This window comes from Leptopilina heterotoma, unplaced genomic scaffold (assembly GCF_015476425.1).
Source record: "Leptopilina heterotoma isolate Lh14 unplaced genomic scaffold, ASM1547642v1 Lhet_156, whole genome shotgun sequence".
Taxonomy (NCBI): Eukaryota; Metazoa; Arthropoda; class Insecta; order Hymenoptera; family Figitidae; genus Leptopilina; species Leptopilina heterotoma.
The window spans coordinates 351,973-377,489 of record NW_025110870.1 but is presented as its reverse complement, the minus strand read 5'-3'; the positions used below and the strand labels follow the sequence as shown (position 1 = coordinate 377,489).

Below are 25,517 nucleotides of genomic sequence, written 5' to 3'. Positions count from 1 at the left end.
AATAAATTTTGTTTATTATATATGCTTTTTTCTATAACAGATTATGTTTAAAGAATCTAAGTTATGAAAATTTTTGTCCTTTTTATTTTTAAAAATAAAAAATATTAAATAAAACTGTTAATTGTTAAAAAATTATGATTAAGAAATAGGAAATATACCCATTTTATGCATGATTTTTATTTATGAAGAACAATATTGTTCACAAACTTATTCTTTTCTTTTGGGAAAAGAAACTTTATATATTCCCGTCTCATATTTTATATATAATATATATGAAAAAAAAATTGAATAAAAAATTTTTAAATTCTATTTTTTTTAAATTGCAAATTTTATTTTAAAAAAAAGTATGTAAGAAGAAAGAAATTATAAAAGTATTTTTATAAAACATGAAGATATCGATTGCTCCGAGTCGAAGACTCGGAGTGATCGATTTTTTCATGTTTTATAATAATTAATAATAATTAACGAGTAATAAAAATCATTATTTTATGTTATAATAATATTGTTACTGTAATTTTTTCAAAATTATTTTCATCATTTCAATTTAATTATTATTTTTTAGAATTTTTTAATTATTTTTTTATGAAAATAATTGAAAAAATTTTGTTATTTATGAAACTAATAATTGAATTATTGCGAAGGAATTTATAAAAAAAAAAAATTTGTAAATAATTGAATTCCTGTGAAATTTTTATTATTCATGAAAAGAATTGAATTCTTGCGAACGATTTTGTTAAAATTTTTTAAAATAATTCAATTTCCAAGAAAAAATTTATTACTTTTAAAAATAATTGAATTCTTGTGATGAATATTGTTATTTATAAAAATAATTGAATTTTGCAAAGAATTTCATTAAAATGACTCAAAATATTTGAATTTTTGGAAATAATAACTTTTTTATTTATCGACATCATAATTGAATTCTTTCAAAGAATTATTCATGCGAAAAGAATTTTAATTTTTTATTATATTATTCATGAAAAGAATTGAATTCTTACGAAGATTTTAACAAAAATTTGTTTAAACATTTGAATTCTTTTTAGGAAATTTTTATTTTTTACGTATATTATTATTCATGAAAAAAATTGAATTCTTACGAAGATTTTTATGAAAAATTATTTTAAATATTTGAATTCTTTTTGGGAAATTTTATTTAAATAAGTAGATACTGAAAATCATTAAACTGAGAAAAATTTCTAAATATAATTGAAATTTTTCCAAGAATTTCATTCTTGTTTTTGAAAATAATTGAATTTCGAAGAAGAATTTTGTTATTTATAAAAATAATTGAATTTTGCAAAGAATTTCAATAAAAGTCTCAAAATAATTGAATTTTCGGGAATAATTTTGTTATATTTATCGACATAATTGAATTCTTTCAAAAAATTATTAATGAAAAGAATTGAATTCTTACGAAGAATTTTACAAAAAATTTTTTAAATAATTGAATTCTTTTTGGGAAGTTTTTATTTTTTATTATTATTCATGAAAAGAATTGAATTTTTACAAAAATTTTTTTTTAATAATTGAATTCTTTTTGTGAAATTTTTATTTCTTATTATTATTCATGTAAAGAATTGAATTCTTACGAAGATTTTTACAAAAAAATTTTTAAATAATTGAATTCTGTTTTGAAATTTTATGAAAATAGTAGATACTGAAAATTATTTTGAAATGAGAAAATTTTTTTTAAATAATTGAAATTTTGACAAGAATTTTATTCTTATTTTTGAAAATAATTGAATTTCGAAGAATAATTTTGTTTTTTATAAAAATAATTGAATTTTTGTCGAGAATTTTGAAACTTTTTGAACGTTGTTAAATTTTATTATAATTATTACTTTTGAAAACAATTGAATTTCTGCAATTATTTATAATTTCTCCAAAATTGAATGTTTTTAGTGTTTTGAACAAAAAATTGAATTACAAATTTTTGAAATTCTATTATTTTTAAATTGTTGATTTTATTTTAAAAAATAAGTAAGAAGTTAGCTGGTTGAGAAATAAAGTTTAAGTGATATCATAAATTTGATTGTATTTGTTTTGAAAGACATCAAAAATTGAATTTCGAAAATAGGGAAAAGCAAAATGGTGTAAAAAAACGGATGTTTTCAAGAGGGCAGTTACCCCTGTGTTGTAACGGCTTCACTCAACTGATACAAAAAAGAAAAAAATGTTACAATATACGCGACGACAGGAGAATTGATAGTATTGTTGAAGACTGCTTGCTAACGGATTGTTTAATTAAACTTGATAACTTTTTTTTAACCAAGAGGAGTGGTCGCAAACTCGCAACGTGTACAAAGAAAGCTTACGGATGGGATGAATCTGCCGATGGTTGGGCGAGTCAGAGTAAAACTACTTGAACGGCAAGTTGTCTATATAGAATAGCGAACACGATGATCGCAGCATGATGCAGCAACCACGTTCCGCTTCTTGGAAGCCGGTTATACAATTACTGATCCTGATTCTTTCGTCATTTTCTGCCAAGAATTGTGATCCATTTGTAGGAATAAGAAGTTAAAAACCCTTCTCTCAAAGGGCCGCTATTTAGTTCACTTTTAGATAAATGAACATCATAAACATGATGTATACGCATAAATTACACGTTTCATTCTTGTTTCGTTTTTTTATTTCTTTCCGTTTTCTCTAAATAATTATGTTATTAATTTCCTCTCTTCTCCAGAAAGACCGATAAGGGTGGTCTAGATAAATGCTAGTTACTCCTAATTCTTAAACAGTTAAAATGGGTCATTAAAATTCAAAGATTTTTGGTTCCTACAAACAGGGTTTGATCGATATCTTCATTTTTTATTTATGAAAAATTTAATTTCTAGTTTTAAGTAAAATGTTCTCTTATTTGACTCGGAATTATTGATCTGTAAATGGTCCTTAATTTTTCATTTTTGGTCCGTAAAGTCCGTATTTTTAAATACTTTCACTGCGGTTCGAGCCCTGCAAAAATGTTGATCTTTCGAAAATTAATTGACCAAAAAAAATGTTATCCCGTCAAATGGGTCTTTTTCCGAGATTATTTATCCATGTCAAGATATTTTGACACAGCACGAATAAAATTTTAATTAAAACAATAAAATAAATACGTGAAACATAATTTGCAGAATGATGTGTCATCATTATTCGAGAAAACCATAAACACATCTAAAGTAAGTCGAGTTCCCTGATTTTATAAATTTGTCATCTGAAATTTTCATTAGGTATACAAGAGGCATGATAAAATCAAGACTCTCCTCTTTTTATTATTCTGACACATTTTTACTTTCTCAAGATTAATTTTCGTACGTGCCTCGAGTAACGACTATATAGTCAGTGAGCAGAATTTTCTTCGAGCAATCGTCATGGCAATATATATTTTTTTGCATTCAGTTTGAAAGCAATAAGTATCGCCTTATCATGGAATTTATTAAGTTATTTCACAGTGAGGCACCTCAATTATGCGCTGAAAGGAACCACTGAGATAATGAAGAATGTGAAATTATTTCGTGTATATTATTCTGTCTCACATCTGCAGTTTGGTAAAAAGTGTGTTTATCTTTCTACCAAATTTTTATTTTTTTGCGTTCATAGATTGTCTACTAAAATCAGGTCATACTTTGAAAATAAGGTTAAACATCCATAAGAATATGAATAATCTGTGTTGAAAGTTGCAGGAGGGCAGGAAAAAAAATTAATTCTAAAGAAGCTGGCAAGCAAACGGTTTGTCATTTATCCTTGAAGCGTTATTAATAAACTTCTGTCGAGTTTTTTCCCACGTTGCTGACATCTCTTTTAGCTTCTTCAATAATTAAAAATTGCGAATTAGAGAATTTAATAATTATAAATTATCTATATTGAATATAATAATTTTAAAAAAAATTTAATTGACCGCTGAATAAAATTCCTCAGAAAGTGACCTCTGAAAATTTTACACTTGAATTTTATTGAATTTCTGATGAATTTCGAAAAGAAATTATTGACAGAAATAGAAAAATTTGTATTAGATTTCAAGAAAAAACTCAATTACTTTACAAAACAACAATTTTCCAGGTTGTGTGGCAACTCTGACTTTATCAAAATTTAAAAAGGCGAGTAATGACATGCAAAGTCAAAATGTTTTAGAAATTCATAAATTTTAAAAATTGATATTTTTTTAAACAATAACAAATTTGAGATACTTTCTGAACAACATTTTTATGGAGCTCTCTCTATGCTGAAGAAAACGCACCAAATTTAAATGAAAAATATTAATTTTGTTCATAGATATTAAGCTTTTTGTAAGTGGGACATTCTGGGACATATATGTCCCAGGGGCATTAATGGGTTAATTCTGTGACAACTCTGCAAATTTTAAAAGAAAGAATTATAGATACCACTTCAGGAAATGTACGGTGACTTGATACAAAAGAAATGGAGGCAAAAATTAATTTTTATAGTTATAAATATGTTTTGGAAGGACTTTGGAATTAAACGTTAGGTAGATACATAATTTACACGTCTCTCTCGTGTGTAAAGTTGACAAGTAGAAAGGTTGTGGAAAAAATGTCTAAATAAGGTCTGTGAGTGCGAAGTAACGAGGCATATAATAACCCTCGGTGACATTCGAACAAACAGCCATCTGTAGGTAATACCCCTGTGGTGAAGACCGCCCCAAAAACTACACCCCGTCAAGAAATTACAATGACAATAAACGAAATCCGACCCGCCCGCGGGCACACACTTTTGCTTTATTTTTATTTCTCTTCTTCCTTGACACCTCTCTCTCTCTCCCTAACATTTACTAGTGATTTTCTTCTCTCCTCGTCATGCACCAAGTACGCATCGGTAATTCTATAGCAATTGTACCTTTGTACTATTGTACATTTCCGTAACAGTCCATTATACCCGTATAGTTCTTCTTTCAAGGGGTAATAACGTGTTCCGTTCGTGGCACATCGCGTTCTCGTTCTCCTTGAAATTCTTACGTTTTCAGTTGTGCCTCTAACTGATGTCAAATGTTTCTCTCGAAAAAAAGAGAATTATGAAGGGTGAGGCGATGGACAAACGAGCAGACTTATTAGCTTTAATATCGGGGCGTGCTGAAAACACCAAGCACATATAGGGTGGATTCTTTAATTTTAACATTTACAATGGTCTTCTTTCAAACTTTTTTCAAATTCAGCTTTCCTTCAACACTATATCAGATTATGGGTGATAAAAATTAAAAGGACAAGTTTATGACATTCCTGTCCGAATGTCTGGATTGCTAATAATGTATCCTAATAACAAACAATCCGAAAATATTCCCCAGGAGTTTCAATAATAATTTCCATCTGAATTCTGACAGATATCTGATAGAAATATCATGAGGAAATTCCGGAGCACTTCTTCGAAATATTTCCAAGTTAAGTAAAATATTATACAGAACGTCGATTTCGTGTTTCAAGAAAAAATCTCTAGTGCCAAATAAGAAAGCATTATTTTTTACCTGCAAATTATAACCACGTCTGAATATTAATTATATCACCAAAAAAGTATAAATTACTAGGTATTTTAGGTTGACACTCAAGGGACTAAAAATCTATATTATAGGTTTCCGAATGCCGGGGTTCTTGTATATTGGCATCTAGGAAAATTATTCAAAAAAATGAAACTGACGAGAGTTTTGCGAGAGTAGGACATAATATACGTAATTCAAAGTTTTGCCATTCGTGTACATAAATACAGTTTAGTGAATGCAATCCACATAACACGTGATGCGGCTCGGCGTCTCGCGTGACTTCGTTCAAAATTCCTCCTCAATAGTGTCGAATGTCAAAAAGTCCACCACTTGGTGCAGGATTACCTACTTATTAGCCCACAATAGGCTCGCAGTCTGAATTTCGATTGTGAATTGCGTGTTCAACTATCCTCATATTACAAACGTCGCTTCTCACATATATAGGGTGTGGTACGAAACTAATGATTTATTTCCGCACAAAATCAATCATTGTTTTAGAAAATATGATCATAATATAATTCCTTTTCAAAGGAAGCTAACTTTGATGCTTAGATAAAGGTAATAATTGAATACCGTACTTTACAGTTCAATGTACTGTTAACCCCAGTCAACTGCAGTAATTTTAGTTATAGAAAAATGTCCACATCTCAGAATTTATTGAACAGTTTGAAACAAATATTGATCGTTTAGTTCCGGCAATACTAACTGCTGATCTTAAATATTTCGATGATGCCCCCTTAGGCGTCTAGTCTTCATAAAGATTATGTTGACATATTGTTAAGACGTTTAATTATTAATTCAAAATTCATTCATGAATTCAAAGACAATCAAATCAATTTCTTTGATATGAGGTTTTAATTTCCTAAGAAATGAAAGGTTAATAATTCATGGAACTTACTTTTTAGAAGCGGTAAGTCGTTCATGAAGCCCCCATCGTCGACATTTGTGTTCTGTAATATAAAGATGAAAAATAATTTCACAGCAACAACTGAAAACGTATGATTACTTTGTGTGAACCAAATGAAAAGAGAATAGATAATGATGTAGGTAATGTATAGATCAACCACTTTCCCCAAAATTTCAGACCAAGAATTCCAAATTTTTGTAAATACAACAATTTAAAAAGGGGTAAATTTTATTTTAATTTCTGTTTTGAATCATTAAATATACATTTTAACTGTGCCGAATTGCAAGTCGCGTAAATCTTAGACTTCCAAATTTTGCGAATTAGAGAATTTCGAAGTCTAAGATTTCCCTGTAAAATTACTTGTGTTCGATTTTGAATAAAGTGCATGTAAAATTGTTGTTATTGTGTTGTTGGTGAAAGAATGTTGTCGGTTGTCAAAAATGATAAAAGTTTGCTCGTGAAAGGAGAATGAAAAAAGTGTTGCGATTACGTACATCGTCGCTCACCTGGGGGTCATCAACGAGACTTGTGTGAAGTACAAGGTCAGTCTGATCTAGACCTGGGGGTGGAAGAAGTGCGTCGGGACGTCGAACGGCACCGTATTCAACGCCTCTTCCGCCACCACCACCGCCACCTCCTCCACTATTTCGCCCACCATCGTAAGGAAACGACGCGTGCATATTTGTCTGAAACAATAAGTAAACCACATCAAATTTCATATATTAATAACTCACTTATCACACTTTATTACCCTTGGGCAATAATGGCCATTTTATAATTGACCAGCTGGGTTATACTATCCGCCTGTTTCAAAATTCATTTTAATAAATGATAACTGTTCTTAAAACAGAAGTTTCATATACTCTAAAAGGCTTTCAAAAAGTAAGACACTATAAAAATAGAAAGAAACAGTATTTTATACCAAAAAAATGTAGTATTTTGTTGCAAAATGTGAAATACAAATCGCAAAACTCACACTTTATTAAAAACATATCGAAAAAAGTCGTATTTTTTAAAAATTGTCAAAAATAAATAATAATCCAGAAATTGTACTATCCAAAGCCTGATAATGTTTAATTTTATTTAAATCCTAACTTAAATTATAATTCTACTAAAGTAGATTAACTCGAACCACGTTTAAAAAAATTCTATAGTTTAACATTTTATTATGGTATTATAAATGAATACTCTTTATGTGACAAATAAACTAGAAAGTGATTTTAAAAACCTGTTAATTCAGTTATAAAAGTTATAACCTTTTTTCATGTATTCGTATATATAAAGATAGCGAAACAGGTGGAGGTCTGATTTTTAAATAAAGAAAATATTTTACCTTCAATAATTTTATTAAAGGCCATATAGTTATAGCTTTTATTGCTGTGCCCTGTCAAAGGTGCTTGAATACCGTTAAAGTCTAATCGCACTCTTTGATAGTCATTCGGCATTAATGTACACTTACATAAGCAATAAATGCAATTCAGCTTTTGCTAGCTCGTTACATTCCTCATTTCAAGAAATTATTAAGTAATCGAAGCGTTAATGTTCCAGTAATGACCGTGCAATACTACGCATTCATTAACTATTACCGATTCATTTAAAATTATCTTTTCTTTTATCGATATAGCAGTCCGTAAAGGTCATTCAACTTGATACAATTTATCGAGTATTTTAGACACTGTTTTCTTTTTTTTAATCTCTTTTTATTCCTAATATCTTTTAATAAAATTCTAATCAACCGTTCATTTATTTTTGAAGTCCTCTCTGTGCTGAAGCAAACGCATCAAATTTGAATGAAAAATATTCATTTTGTTTAGAGATATTGAACTTTTCGTAAGTGGGACACTCGGAGGGACATATATGTCCCAGGGGCATTAAAGGGTTAATTCTGTATATTTTTAATCACAGAGAATGTGATTTTTACATTCTTTGTATTATTTTACACTGGAGCTTCACTTATTTTCAGTCTCACTTATTTTCACCATTTCCAGTCTCACTTATTTTCAGTTAAATGGTTCTCCGTGCGTTCTCATTGGTTGATGTTAAAGAATCCACCAATCAAATCAACTCGAATGTTACGTTTCAGAGTGAAAATAAGTGCGACTTTGCCTTTCAGTTTGTTTGGACTTAGTGAAAATAAGTGAAGCTCCAGTGTATTATACTTTAGCAATTTTTAAAACATTGATAATGAAAAATGTATTTTAAAAATATAAAAATACAATCAATGAAAACATCTTGAAAAAATCTTGAAAAAATCTTAAAAAAATTATTAAAAATAATAATTTTTTTAAATACTTGTGCTATAAATGAAAATTTATTGTTATGGAGAAAGTATAGATATTTGAATACTTCCAAAGCTATACAAACCACGGTACTCGCATAGTTACTGTTAGATGAGAGAACTTAGATGAAGTCTTATGTATATGAAATTTAACCACACAACTTGCTTTCATCCTAAAACAATATTCGGCATCATAATATATTATAAATTCAGAAATAATTGTTTATCAGCTTCTCAAAATTCATTGTATATTTTAACTTTTCGTTTCACTTTATTATAATGATAAAAGATGTTTTTTTTTCATTTTTTATCTAAATTCTAAAAACAATTTTCAAATTTCAAGCATTTTGATCTGCGTCGTACTTTTTAAGAACGATTTTTGTAATCAAGAACAATTTTTAATTATCTTAATTTTTTATCGATTTTTATAAAATTGAAGTGAAAAATTTTCGTCTTACAATTAGTAAATTACATTAGTGAAAATTAATCTTATGCAATCTGATAATAATGTAGTGCGAGAGATAATTAAATGTAATTAGTGGTGATTTGTAATTAAAATCTGATAATTTATAATTAAACTGCTCTAATATATTGGACATTAAAATGTGAAACGTGATTATCTCATCTTATGCAATAATAAATATAAAGAGGGGAGGATTCAGTGTTGTGTCATCATTTCAAATTCGTTTATAAAATTATAAATCTTTTTTGAAATTAATATTTCACACTGTAAACCTTGTTAAGAAATTGAGGTCTAGTTTTATATGAAAACAAAAGAAGATTCTCAAATACAGAGATTATCAAAAACACGTTTAAAAATTTACAGCATTAACCTTTTAATGCTCCTGGGACATATTGTCCTAGCGAGATCACCAAATTTGAATGAAAAATATTCATTTTGTTCATAGATATTGAGCTTTTTGTAAGTGGGACACTTGTGTCCCACTTACAAAAAGCTCAATATCTATGAACAAAATTAATATTTTTCCTTAAAATTTGGTGCGTTTGCTTCAGCATAGAGAGGGCTTGAAAAATTTGCTGATCAGAAAGTATCTAAAATTTGTTATTGTTTAAAAAAATGAATAAACCCAAATGATTCAGAGATCGATCCATCACACTAAAAAGTATATTGCCAATATTATGCAAATAATAGATAAGAATTTAGTGGTGAAATATTTATTCATTTTATGTGTTATCATGGGCAAGCTATTTTGCGTTGGTAAATTGAAAAACTTGAAAGATTTCATTCTTGAGTCATTTTTCTTGTATGGCTTGAAATTTTGCATAGTGGGCCATACGCAGTAATTTACTTATTAAGTTCCGGACAGATCTTAAACATTCCCTGGAGGAGCATGCCGCAGACGTTTGCTTTGATGCAAACATGCCAAGAATTATAAAGGCTGACATACTGTACGATAAGTCGGAAGGGTTCCTCCATTCTTTCAAATGCAAATCATCATACAGAATTTCTTAAAATTAAAGCTGAAAAATTTACGCCAAACGAATATTTAACATTTTATAATTATTTTTACTAATTTATAAACTAAAAAGAATATTTTATTTTTGTCATTTTACTTTTCAAATAGATTTAAACTTAACTTCAAGAAAAATAAATTTTGAAAAACTAATTTTTATTTATCTGAGACAAACTCATCATCAACTCTATTTGTAATTATATTGGACATCAGATTTTAAGTTCTCGCGGTCCTTTCATGTGAAATGATATTAAAGAAATATAATTATAGAGCGAGAGGAGAAAGTGAAGATTGAACTGAAAAAAGAAAGCTTCCTTTCATAAGATCCTTTAAGGTTTTGAAACTGCAATCAGTTAATTATCATAAAATTTTTTTATTTTGCGTTAAATTTGACAAAATTCACTTGCCATCAAGTCTCGGGAAATTTTTCAGCGTTCGAGATTTTGTTTTGAGTCTGAAAGATATGAGAAAAGTAATACAAACATCTGTTGAAGCACGTAATATAATTGCGTCATTTGTCATATATACAAAATCTTTAAATCATCTTACAAGGAAAGAGGGTTTGTTTTTAAAATATAAAAAAAATAAATAAATAAAAATAAAATTAAAAATGAAATTAATTATTATTTCCTAAAATCAAAAAGCAAACTTATACATTGGTTGTTGGTTCCATTAAAAAGAGTTTTTAAAGAGACTAAAGTATAAAAATGCCGAAAATAAGAGATAAAGATTATTTTGTAATAAAGTAATGTGCCGCAGTAATAAATGCGTATAAAAATCGGTGAAATTGAGAAAAAATAAGAAATAATAAGAAATAATAATTAAACAATAATTCTTGGAATAAGCTTTCACATTGTCAGGGGAAATGAAGTATAAGTTAAAGATGAGGATTGAAGAAAAAGAAAAAAAAGTGGAGTGCTAATTAAGCAAGTTGGAGTGAATTGAAGTCTAACTTCGCGTTAGTTATAAATTGATGTAACCGCGCCACGCCACTCGACTAATGAGATGAAACGTGATCGCCTTTCTCTCGTTAAACGACGGCCACCAAATGAAATCACATTGACTGAATTTTTGCCGCTCCGATATACCGGCCAGAACCTATACAACTATTTCTCCAATCAAAACTGCCTCGAGCCAAATAGATAAGTATCGTGATTAGTTACCCTACTCTCTAAAATTCAATCAGTGTTAATTCAACTGATTTTCAATTTCAACTAATTATACTTATAATTCGACAAAGAAATTTTACAGAAACACTGAAGAAAAGTAACAATTACATTTTATTAAAAACCCTTAAAATCCTCAGAATCACATACATTTCATGAAAATTAAATTAATTTTATATATATTTTCCACCATATTGGATCCGCCATGTTGAATTTTTTAAATCTAAGTTCTGATTTGTAATTAGTGACCCAAAAAACCCCGGGTAACAGATTTCATAAAATTCACAAAAATTGCATTCATTTTAAACATATCGTCCACCATATTGAATCCGCCATTTTGAATTTTGAAAAACTGTCACTTAACAAATTTACTCGTTTTTAATTAAATATTAAAGGTGAAAATTTATTCGTTTTTACCTAAATTTTAAGTATTAAATTGTAACGAATTGATGTAAAAAATGTAGATAAAATAATAAGTTTATCAAATTTTTGGTTTCAAGTTGATTCACGTTAGTATCAAATTAATACTACAGGTCTCGAATATTATGACTTTTTCGACTGATTTTAAAAAATTGTGTATTTTTCGAATTTTCTTCCAATTTTTTCAACAAAATATCACATTTTTTAGTATAAAATACAACTTATTTCGATTTTTATATAGTGTAAAAATTACTACAGACAAATCTTTCTAAAATTATTTTTGAATAATCTTTTTAATTAAATTTTCAAAATTTTCAATATTTGTATATAAATATATTAAAAAGAATTTGAATAATTGAATTTTTGTAAAATCTAATTGAAGTTAATTGATTTTTTCAAATATTTTATTACATCAATTTTTGAAAATCAACTTTTAGAAGAATTTTAATTGTAAATTTTAAAAGTAATTAAATTCTTAAAAATTTTAATGAAAAAACTATATAAGTGTAAATTTAAAAATGAAAATACATCAAAATTAGCTTCGAAAAATCACGTGAAAATATTTTTGAAAAAAGTAATTTTTAGAATTTTTTTTTGGTTCTAATTTTTTAAAATTTAATTATTTTAAATATTTCCAATTACTTATTTCCGAAAATTCAAAGGCATACAAAAAATAATAACATTAACATTTTTTAGAATTATTCTGAACATTTTGAAAGAAAACAATCATATTCAAAATTTTTAATTAAAATTCTATAAAAAATGTTTTTTTTTGCATAAAAATTCTTTTAAGAAATTCAATTACTTTGGAAAAATTACATTACACAATATATTTTTAAAAGACTAATTCTTAGTATTGTTCTATAATAAATTTTGGAGATGAATATTGTAATAATGTATATTAAAATTTATGAGAAATGATGTTCATAATTATAATTAAAATTCTTAAAAAATAGCCTAACATTTTTTTATATTTCTAAAAAGTTTAATTATTTTTAAAAAATTTAATCAAACTTTAATTGTTTTTAGTAAATTTTACCATAAATTTCAAGTATATTAAAAATTTTAAATTTTATATAATTGAACAACTATTATCTTACAAAAATTATTTTAAAATATTTTTAAAACATTAATTTTAAGAATTATGCTGTGTTTGGCAAAATTTTTCATTTCAATTCAGTAAATAAATAATAAATAAAAATAAAATAAAAATAAAAATCAACTTTTTAAACACTTTTTGTTCATTTTATTGAAAACCGATTGTTGTCCCATTTTTAAAATTTACATAATTTATTGGAAAAACTCTCAGTTTCCTAATAAAAATGATGAAATAATAGAAAATGATGCAGTTTTTGTAAAAATTGAAAAATAAAGTTTTTTTTTTAAAAAAGGGGTTAAAAAATTATTTAAAAAAAAACAGTTTTGTAATTGAAAATTACACAAAAAATGCTTAATTTTAAAAATTTTTTTAAAATCGAATTTTTTTGTTTCGATCAGTTTACATGGAATTGCTCCATAATAATTTTGAAAAAAAACATGGACACTTAAAATTATTATAAAAAATTGAATTTTTTTTATTTAAATAATTTATTTAGAGACAAAGTTTAGTTAAAAATTGTAAAAAAGAATTGAATTTTGGAAGGGTTATAATTGTTGTTTTTAGAAATTATTCAGAAGGTTTTAAATTGAAATTTCTTAAAATCAGTTCCCGTTGAAAAACAAATAAGTATTTAAATAATATATTTAATAAAAATTATTCAAGTTGGACTAAAGTGAACTAAATGTGAATGATAAAAATCTGACTTTGATCGATTTTGATAAAACTAGTTAATCGGAGATTTTTGCGGGTTTTTTTTTATAACGAATTGTTATCACTTGGGTAAGAATTCCTGAAGTGGGCCCCTACATTTTTTTGGGTATATGTTTAAAATTTTTAAAACATATATATAAATTCTTAAATTTTTTGTAACTGAAAATATTTTATTTTTTAAAGTAATAAAAAATCCCACTTTTTTATTCTTCAAATAAAATCTTAAAAGCATTTTATATTTGATTATTAAAAAATCAAACATTTTTTTTTAATCTCAAGAATTAAAAAGTTAATTTATTTAAACAAATTGTATTTTTTAATTAAAATTTTCATCATTTATCTAATGTACAATTCCTCATTAAGCTCTCTTCCAATTTTTATTAAAATCAGTTCATCCGATCGCCAGTAATTGTCTATTTACTAAAAAGCTACTCAAAACTTTTACATTTAATAACGGGACGCATGATTATTCCGCAAATGTCATTTTTCCGAAATGTCATTTTACCGAACTGCACTTTTGCGAATTGTAATTTTTGCGACTCGCCATTTTTACGAATTGTCAATTTTCCGAAAAGTCATTTTCGCGAATCGCCATTTTTACGAATTGTCGATTTTCCGAAAAGTCATTTTTGCGAATTGTCATTTTTACGAAGACATTTTTGTGAAATGTAATTTTTGCGAAAAGCCATTTTTGTGGAATGTCATTCTTACGATTAGTCATTTTTGCGAAAAGTCATTTTTACGAATTGGCATTTTTGCGAATTGTCATTTTTGCGAATTGTCACTTTTGAGGATCGCCATTTTTACGAATTGTCATTTTTGCGAGAAGTCATTTTTGCGAATCGCCATTTTTACGAATTGTCAATTTTCCGAAAAGTCATTTTTGCGAATTGTTATTTTTGCGAAAATTCCTATAGTAAATCTATATATGCATACAAGTTTACTATAGGAATTTTCGCAAAAATGACAATTCGCAAAAATGACTTTTCGGAAAATTGACAATTCGTAAAAATGGCGATTCGCAAAAATGACTATTCGCAAAAGTGCAGTTCGGTAAAATGACATTTCGGAAAAATGACATTTGGGGAATAATCATGCGTCCCCAAAATGGAGGATCCAAAAGGAAGGATAAATATTGAGAACATTTTACCAACGTTTCCAAAATTGAGAATATGTTGCAATAGTAGCACCAAACCATCGATTGTGAACCAGATCTTCAAGACTATGTTCCAGATCAATTTTATGAATTAGTATAATTTTTCTTATTTTCATTTCAAAACTATGTAGTTTTGAAATATTTGAATACTTTTCAATGATATACAATGTATATAAAATGAAAGCAAAGCAAAGTTACCTGAAATTACAATTTGTTTTCTATGTTACATTTTGATTGTACATGTCGTTTCAATTACAATGTTGAAACGAAATGTATGATCGATTGTAGTACGGGACAAAAGATATTTAATGAGTGATTTGCGTAATCTTGATTACTTGCAATAATTACTCGCATTCCCTGCGACTATTGACTCTCTTTGGGATGAAACGGTATGCTCGCGCTGTGCTGAAGATATTATCGAGTAGAATGAACATGTATGTATATGTTTATTTAAACAGCAACAAGTTCTGCATCAGCTACAGACGCATACACTCATAAAAACTGAGCTGTGTATGTGATGGTATCGCCAAGTCATCTTAGACCTGACCCACGTGGGAACTGGGTCTTGCTTCTCAGTTTAAATACTACCGAAATTTCCTTTTATTTTCAAACGGACAAGGCGTGGTCCTCTCATAAACTTAAATATATACATCTTCCAATGTACATACGCAACTTTTTTTCGACGCGAAGAATAAATTATTCATATATTATAACTGCGAGACTGTCATCCATATACACGTGCGTCCAAAATTAGACTTAATTTTCCATAAGTTTTGTGAAAATATCTTTTTGAATTTTATTCACAACTGCTGAAATAATATGACTTGGGTAGACATTCCAATGAAGTGCCTGATAAAAACATTTAAAAAAGACAAACAGTGGAAGAATTTTTACACCTTTCTAATTAAGTATATAAAGTGCATGAACGCTTTTACAAATGTCACCAAACGTGGGAAATATGTGTCAACAGTTTTCTAACTAAGATTGGTTAATTATCGCTTCTCTGAATAAGCGAAAGATATTTTTGTCGATTTGAATCGGATCTCAGCATTAAAAATCCTATGTATCATTTGTATACTCGTGTTTAGCATTTCAATATCGAATGAGAATAGTGATCAAACAAAACTGATAGACTTTGCTGTTGCTTTTTACCATATTGGTTGTATTATAATTATCGTGAAATACCTTTTCTTCATCTATACATTCTCATAAATTAGAATAAAAAATCTTTTATAGTAAATGTAACAACTTGCTTTCATTTGAACTCTGGAAACATCTTCATATGCTTAATATTTCACGTGTTCTTTCAAACATTTCAAATATTCCCATTTACTTTTTTTACTAATAAGAATCATTTAACCATCGTCACGACTTTGATGATTTTTCACACCTTTTGTCGGTTCGAAAAAGTCAATAACATTTTGTGGCTTTGAAAATTAGTCACCACAATGTTTTCTATTGAAACATTTTTCGGGTAAATATGTAAAAACTAGAAAGACTAATAGCAGTAGATCCTAATTAAATTATCATTTTTGATATGAATTACTCTCCCAAACAAAACTTAAACTGAAAAATAATTTAACACTTTAATTTTTGCAATTAGGTTATCAATTTCAAATTTGTATGATTCACTATTGGCTCGAATTTGTACAGAATTTGTACTGGAATTTTTAGTTTGTAGCCACGCGATTTAGTGAGAGATTAAAGAGCATGCATCGGGTTTATAGTACCGCTAACAGTGTACAGAAGATGTTTCCCATGTTCCTATACAGAAAGTTGATTCCTATTCGTCGTCAATAATGTTGGCGAAAGATACACTCAACACATGATGGAAGATGAAAATTAAATGTAAGAATATTCCCATCTTCCTTGTATATATATACGTGCATAAATATATCCACATGCATTTAACATTCGAGGTATCTTAATGTTAGAGATGGCAAAGGTCCTCCTATGACGGATTTTCAGTCGGTGTGAAATCAGGCCTTTAGAATTTAATCTGACGCCAACTACTTTGCACAAACCGTTCAACGGATAGACTTCATTCCTTGTTAATGTTTCCCCTTTTCAACGGGTATTCATCACTCGATGAACCATGACCAATTTTCATCATCCTTTGAAAACACTTACAACTACTTTATGCTACTGATTTATAAAATATTTCAACTATTTTTAATAAATTAGATTAATTTTTAGGTTTTAAACTACTTCCGCCATCGGCAATGGTTCGCTAGATTCTTTTTTTTCCTTTTTCCATTATTTACCTGCAAACTTAAGAAATTTTTAAAGAGACAGTAATTATTTATAATGTTAACTGTAGATCTCATGTTATTCTTCTCTTTAGATATAATTTCTATGAAAAATGACATACAACTAAAGTTATTTGTAGAGGCGTATATTCTGTTCGTGCACAAAGATATTTTATACCTATGTATGTATATAACTGCTTGATACACTTATCATCAGTGACTCTTCTAAAGGAGGGAAGATTGTCATCGAAGAAACGGAAGGCAGGTCTATGGGAAAGCAGGAGATTTCTTGCCAGCGATAACCCGCAGACCCGCTTTCATCTTACCACACATAAAGAGAAAAATAACTCCGTCAAGTCGAATCGACAACGACAACGACAACGATATTAACCCTTCGTTAAATTTACTCATGATTCACTAACAAATCAGATTATCGTGTCAAAGTAAATGTCAACTTGTTACATACGCGATCTTAGAATTTTTACCCTAGACTACTCCCTAAGTGGTACCAACTACCAAAATACCCATTTTGGTACCCTAGTCAAAATTAAAACTAGGTCATTTTTTGGAAAAATTCTAAAGTTAAATATTTTTTACGAAGCTTTAGCAAATTAATTTTTTAAAATATTTAACTTTAAAATTTAATTTCCAAAATTCAATGGGTGCCAGTTTCAGCTTCATATTAAAGTAGGTACACTTTATTGCGCTAGAATAATAATCGGTTCTTTATTGCCCAAGGACAATAATCGGCAATTTATTGACCGGTGACTATAATACGCCTGAAAAAAATAATTTTTTTTGCCTAAATACTAGAGTCGATTCAAGGCCTGAATTACTTATATTGAAATTAATTTGCTTTGCGTATAAAAGAAAGAGATTTAAACGAAAAACAAATAAAAATAATAGTCGACTTTGCCCATCTATAATCGAATGTATAATTTACTCAAGGTTGCCACGCTTTTACTCATTTCAAATTCCCTGACTTTTCCAGGTTTTCTAGGTTAAAAAACGAAATTTTTCCAGGTTTTTAAAACTACATTTATATTTTACAAAATTTTTAATTCAAACCTTTTTGAAATTAAACATAAAATTGTTATAAAACATGAAAATATCGATCACTCCGAGTCTTCGACTCGGAGCAATCGATATCTTCATGTTTTATAATAATTAAAAATGATCGACTGATAAAATCATTTTATATTATAAGAATATACTGCAACTTATGCAAAATTACTTTTATCATTTTAATTCAATTATTGTTTTCCACAATTTTGAACTAAAATTCTTCTTTATAAAGTGTAAATTAATTATTATTAATAATTTCTGAAAAATTTCTTTCAACATTTTCAAATCCTTTTGTTTACAATTCAATTTTACGAAATTTCATCGATTATTCAGGTATTCGGAAATTCTTCAATCAAATATATATTAGAAAATAAAAACTTTAAATAACTTCAAAAAAATTCAATTCAACTTTTACAAAAAAATTAAATCTACACAATTTTAAGTTAAACGTATGAACAATTCAACCATTCAAAGATTTTTAAGACCTGCTTTTAAAAACTCAATTATTATCTAAAGTTTCAACTGAAATTCATATTTCAATTAATTATTATTAGAATATTCTACGACAATTCAATTATTTAAATACAAAAAAAAATAATTTAATGAAGAATTGAATGTTTTTTAAAATTCAACTCTCATTTAAAGAATTTTATCAACAAATTTTTAAATAGGTAATTAAAATTCTTTTGACGAATTTCAATAAAATTTTTAAAAACAATTTCATTTTTCGAGAAATTAGATTAAAAATGAATTAAAAATAATTGAATCTCTGTAAAAAAATTTCATTGAATTGAAAAAGTTTTTGAAAATAATTGAAATTTTGTCAAGAATTTTATTAAAATTTTTTTAAATAATTAAAATATTGCCAAGAATTTTATAAAAATTTTTGAAAATAATTGAATTTTAGAGAAAAATTTTAATATTTATAAAAATAATTGAAATTTTGACTATAACTTTTTTTTAAACTTTTGACCATAATTGAATTTCTGCTAAGAATTTTATTACTTTTGAAAATAATTGAAATTTTGCAAAGAATTTTATTTAATTAAAATGTATTATACCGTAAATAATCTAAACTAAACTAAATTTTTGAAAATAATTGAATTTTTGGCGAAAAATTTTGCTATTTATAAAAATAATTGAATTCTTGACGAGATATTCATTAAAATTTATAAAAATAATTGAACTCGTGCAAAGTATTTTATTAAATTTTGTTTAAATAATTGAAATCTTGCCAAGAAATGAATTAAAATTTTTGAAAATAATTGAATTCTTGAGAAGAATTTTGATATTTATCAAAATAATTGAATTTTGGAAAAGAATTTTATTAAAATTCCTTAGAGTGATTGATTTTATGGTAAGAATTTATGCGATTTTGTTGTTTATCAAGTTAATTGAATTCTTTTGCAAAATTACTTAAACAATTTTTTAAATAATTGATTTTCTGTCACGAATTAAATTTTATTTATGACAACATTTGAATTATTGCAACCAATTTTATTGTTTTATTGAATAATTTAATGTTTCTTAAAATTTAATTCTTTCCACAAGTTTTAATAAAATTTTAAATAATAATTGCATTTTTCGAGAAATTAGATTAAAAATGTATTAAAAATAATTGAATCTCTGTAAAAAAAATTTCATTGAATTGAGAAAAGTTTTTGAAAATAATTGAAATTTTGTCAAGAATTTTATTAAATTTTTTTTAAATAATTGAAATATTGCCAAGAATTTTATAAAAATTTTTGAAAATAATTGAATTTTAGAGAAAAATTTTAATATTTATAAAAATAATTGAAATTTTGACTATAACTTTTTTTTTAACTTTTGACCATAATTGAATTTCTGCTAAGAATTTTATTACTTTTGAAAATAATTGAATTCTTGAGACGAATTTTTTAATAATATTTCTTTTTAAATACCTAATTATTTTTAATACAAAAATAAATAATTTATTGAACAATTGAATGTTTCTCAAAATTGAATTCTCATATATGAGAATTCTTTATAAAGAATTTCTTCAAATGTATAATTTTCTTTATAAATTCTTTATAAAGAATTTTATTAACAAATTTTTAAATAATTGAATTCTTTATGACGAATTTTAATAAAATTTCAAGTATAATTACATTTTTCCAGGAATTTGATTGAAATTGTATCAAAAATAATTGAAATTCTACAATGCGAGTTTTATTATCTATGAAATTAAGAATTGAATCCCTGTAAAAAATTGTATTACATATTTATAAAAATAATTGAATCTCTGTAAAAATATATTGAATATTTGTGAAAATAATAGATTTATTGCGAAGAAATTTATAAAACATGTTTAAAATAATTCATTTCTTTTGGAAAATTTTATTAAAATATTAGATATTGAAAATCATTGAGTGGAGGAGAATTTTTGAAAAAAAATTGAATGTGTTAAAAAGAATTTCATTAAAATTTTTTAAAATAATTGAATTTTGGAGAAAAATTTTAATATTTATAAAGATAATTGAAATTTTGACGATAAATTTTTTAAACTTTTGACCATAAATTGAATTTCTGCGAAGAATTTTACTACTTTTGAAAATAATTGAATTTCTTTGATGAATTTGAATAAAATTTTTAAGAATAATTATACATTTTTCGAGAAATTCCATTAAAATTGTATTAAAAATAAAATTGAAATTTTGCGATGAGTTTTATTATTTATGAAAATAATTGTAAATCTATAAATATTTTTATTATTTATGAAAATAATTGAATTATTGCGAAGAAATATTGTAAAGAAAACTCTTTTAAAATTGAATTAAGAAATTTGAATTAAGAAAATTGAATTAAAAGAAAATTAGATTTCAAGTATAAACACAATAACTTTAGAAAACAATAATTTTCCAGGATTCCAATCAAAATTCCCTGACTTTTCCAGGTTTTTTCAAGGTTTATAAAAATTCCCTGACATTTCCAGGTTTTCAGGTTGCGTGGCAACCCTGTTACTATTATGATAAGTGAGTTATTAATATATCGAGTAGAAGAGAAGCAGTAGTTTCGCCATAGCCTCCCCTAGGAGTATGCACGAGATAGCGCAAAGATTCTATCTGATGCTTCGTAAAGGGTTCCCTGCGCTTCTGTGGAGGACATTAAAAAATGCACGTTGGCATGCGACATAATCAAGATGATTTCTTACCACGTGAATGCCTTCAGCGTCCCTCCTGAGATCCCCGCTCCTTTGGCCCGCGGTAACTGCCGCACTCAAGTGGTTGTAGTGATGTTGATGAAGGGTGTTGAGGGTTTGGGTGTAGGGATCACCGACGAGGTAATCCAGGTGTTGGGGTTGTGCGAGTCCCGGATGCTGGGGACTCGCTGGTGCGTGATGGTGGGACGGGAACGGGGGCGGGAAGTAAGGTGGCTGGAAATCTGAAGCTGTTGGTAAGGAGGCTCCTCCGTGATGGGGCATGCCACCTCCGTTACCATTGCCCCGATGTCCATGGTGATGACCACCGGAATAGGGCGACGAATTTCCACCGCCCAGCGAGGAAATTCCACCATGGCCCGTTAGACGGTCCTGAAAAAAGAAGATCTCATTTTTAAATCCAATTCACATTGACAATTTTTGAAAGATTTAATTGAGAGATGAGATATTATCACCTGACTTGGATCGATTGATAATATCTCATCTCTCAGTTAAACAATGTTAATCAAGTGATAAATTCAACATTATACATAATTTTGAAAGATGTTTCTGAAAACCCAGAAAACGACCTTTGACCTTTCCAAGTTTTCGGAATTTGAGACATTCGGGAAAATGACCGAAAACGACTTTTTTACAATTTGCTACTATTCGAATACTTTTTTAAAATTAATTATTGAGTGTGAAACCTGTACACAACTTATTAAACAGTAATACAATCATGTTGTCTAATTTGTTAAAATGAAAGACTGTTTTAAATGCGATTAGATATATAAATTCACGACGCGACGTTCTTAATAAACTTCTCCCTGTTTTCTCCTCCCTGTGCGTTAGGATCGGTTAGGATAATACATGATATATTATCTCGTTGAAAATTTATACCGCGTATTACTTGTCGAACAAGTATGATTTCTCGACGTTAATCGACTTTAATATTTATTAGATGATATTAATTAACAGGATATGTTGCTGGAGCAATAAGATATAGGCGTAACGAAATACCTTTGGGTTACGAGTATAACTTTAACGGCATCTATTTGAGCATCACGTTAATGAGCTCTTATCTCGTTACGAATGTCATTTTCCAGGTTTTCCTCTTTTTCTCGTCAATAAATCCATTCTTTCAGTGGCGCACAAAACGTCGATTACAGCCGAGCAACTATACGGGATTCGAATTATCTTCATAGTTGTTCCAGACAAACAGGTTCTCTATTCGTTCCTATATTCCTAACATATACAACATACCTATGTCGTTTCCAAGTGAAATTTTCATCATTTTCAGCCTTTCAGGATTTCAATGAAATTTGATAATTTTTTTTTATAATTATTATTTCCCAACAGTTGATAGCTTTTTTTTTATCAATTTTCAGGGAATTTTAAAGTTTCCAAATTCCTAAAAAAAGACTGCAACGGGAAAGTTTAAAAATAGCTTTAATTGAGATGCAAATGATTATTCTTTTTTATTTTATTTTCGAATTTTCGATACTTACAGTTAGTAAACAACAAATTACATTTTTTAAGGTGTCGAATTTTAGAAAATATAAATAATTTTTAATTCTTATCTATTCCAGTCTTATTACCGGGTTATTAACACAGGGTGGCCGCTTTTTTCATTAAAAAAATTTCCCGGTCATGAATTATTTTTCCCGGCTATAAAGAAAAACTGTTAAAAATTATTTTCAAGATTTCAGTTCAATTATTTTCTAGAAATTTTAACTAAAATTCTTTTCTTATTCAATTATTAAAAATAATTAATAACTTTTTTTGCATAAAATTGAATTTTTAAGAAGCCTTTTCAAAAAATATTAAAAATTTTTTGAGAAAGTTTCTTAAAAATTTAATTATTTCAAAAAAGTTAGTTTTTTATAAAATATTTACATTTTTTAAAATCAGTTACATTTTTAAATATATATTTAATTTGAAAATTTGAAATCATTCGAAATTTCATAAAATTGTCTTGTAAACAAGTGGATTTTTAGAAATATTTTAGTTTTAAATGAATTTTTTTTGAAATAATTGAATTTTTAAGAAACTTTCTCAAAAATATATTACAAATTTTTAAGAGTCAGTTTCTCTAAAAATTGAAAAATTTAGTTTATTTTTGAAAAAATAAAAAAATTGATTTTAAGGGACATTGATTTATTCAAATTGACAGAACTTCTAGAAAAATTAGGTGAATTTAATGTTTATATAGTGGATTTTAAAGAATTTTTTGTGTACTTTTCAATTCAAAAATTCTGTTTTCCAAAAAAAATTATTTAATCCCTTTTTTTTAAAAAATAAACCAAATTTTTCAATTTTTAGAGAAACTGCCTCTTTTTATTTTTTTAATCATTTTTAATGCAAAGCTGAGATTTTTTCCAGTAAATTATGTAAAGTTAAAAAATGGGATAACAATGAATTTTCAATAAAATAAATAAAAAGTCATTTTTAGAAAGTTGATTTTTTTTTTCTTGAAAACCAATTGTTGTCCCACTATTAACATACTAGAATTTAAAGCCATTCCCATAATATTGGAATTTTTTCTTAATCGTTTCACGTCGAATTGTTCAGTATAAATTTTCTAAAACTTTAACTATTAGAAACTTTTTGAAATTCAATCAATCTATATTAATAATATTAGTAATATTACTCTAGAAAAACGAATTGATAATAATGCAAAAGATTCTTTAAAAAAAATTGAATTTTATTTATTTTAATGTCTCGTTGTCTTTAAAACTAAAAAATTAATTTCTAGAAATTTCGTATCATTTTTGTTCAAATTAATTCAAATATTCACTAATTCAAATTTAGAGAATAAGTTTTGTGATAAAATTACAAAAAAAAATTTATAAATTAATTTATTTTTTACTATTTTAAATATGTAAAATTTTGTTTATTTAAAAAATATAGCATTTTTAATAACATTTTATATTAATTTTTTTTATTACTTTTTGTAATTTTTGTAACTTTTTATACTTTTAAATTTGAAAAAATGTAGGTAATGTTTGCCTAGAATTTTAGGGAAATTTTTATGAAAATAATTAAATTCTTTTGAGGAATTCAAATAAAATTGTATTGAGAATGATAATAAATTCTTAAAATTGAATTCTTTTGAGAAATTTTATTAAAATTATATTTTGAAAATAATTAAAATCCTATGAAGAATTTTATTTTATGTATGAAAATAATTGAATCTCGTGCGAAGAATTTTATTAAATTTGATTGAAAACAATTAAATTGTTTTAAAGAATATTTTAGGAAAATTTTGTGAAAATAATTAAATTCTTTTAAGGAATTTAATTAAAATTGCATTGAAAATAATTATAAATTCTTATAATTGAATTCTTTTGAGAAATTTTATTAAAATTATATTTTGAAAATAATTAAAATCCTATGAAGAATTTTATTTTATGTATGAAAATAATTGAATCTCGTGCGAAGAATTTTATTAAATTTGATTGAAAACAATTAAATTGTTTTAAAGAATATTTTAGGAAAATTTTGTGAAAATAATTAAATTCTTTTAAGGAATTTAATTAAAATTGCATTGAAAATAATTATAAATTCTTATAATATTGAATTCTTTTGAGAAATTTTTTTCAAATTATATTGAAAATAATTGAAATCCTATGAATTGTTTTAAAGAATTTTATTAAAGTTGAATTTTTTAAAAATTTTTTTTCTCAAATTATTCAAAAATTGAAGATGATTTTTGAAAATAAAAAATTTGGTAAATTTACATAAATTATAATAAATTAAATAACCAGTTTTCCTAGTTATTCATGTATATTATTATTATAAAAATTAAAAGCGCAACTTTTATAAAATTAAATTACTGTTTGGATTTTTAAATAAAATTATTCTAAAAATTATTTAAAATAAATTGAATTTCAAATATGTAAAGTTCAATTATTATTAATATAAATAGAAATAATTCAAAATTAAATTGAATGTGTTCTCTTATGAATTCTAAAAATTGAAAATTTTCCCAGTACTTTTGATAAAATTCTCTGACTTTTCCTTGAATCCTCTTATTTTCATGACTTGTGGTAACCTTGAAAATGTATTTTAAATAATTTTTACAAAATGCAAAAAAAAAAAACGTTTTATATATAAGAACATTCAATATCTATTTTAATGAAATATAATCATTAAGTTTTAAAATAAACATTTTCAGTTTTTCTCACAAAATAATCAGTGTTTTCATTAAAAAAATACACTTTTTAATAAAAAAAAATTAAAAATAAATAGTTAAAAATTTCGTAGATTTGCTCATAGAAAGATGGTGATAAATGTGGAAAATTGTGCGAAAAATGTGGAAAGAAAAGCGTAGATAAATATAAATGTTGGTCCTAATTTAA

The 25,517-nt window shown here is 26.2% G+C and overlaps 1 protein-coding gene across 6 annotated transcripts in view; it reads right to left on the bottom strand.

Moving 5' to 3' along the window:
• The window catches only part of LOC122498634 (transcription factor AP-2-epsilon), a 376,673-nt gene that overhangs the window by 50,896 nt on the left and 300,260 nt on the right, over window positions 1-25,517 (bottom strand). For 5 of the 6 annotated variants that reach the window (XM_043606457.1, XM_043606459.1, XM_043606458.1 and 2 more), the window contains 3 exons: window positions 21,172-21,549; window positions 6,875-7,066; window positions 6,372-6,423 (listed from right to left, as the gene is read on the bottom strand). In XM_043606457.1, coding sequence (XP_043462392.1) covers window positions 6,372-6,423; window positions 6,875-7,066; window positions 21,172-21,549 — 622 coding nt within the window. The remainder of the gene's footprint in view (window positions 1-6,371; window positions 6,424-6,874; window positions 7,067-21,171; window positions 21,550-25,517) is intronic. The other variant, XM_043606455.1, reaches the window with a different exon arrangement.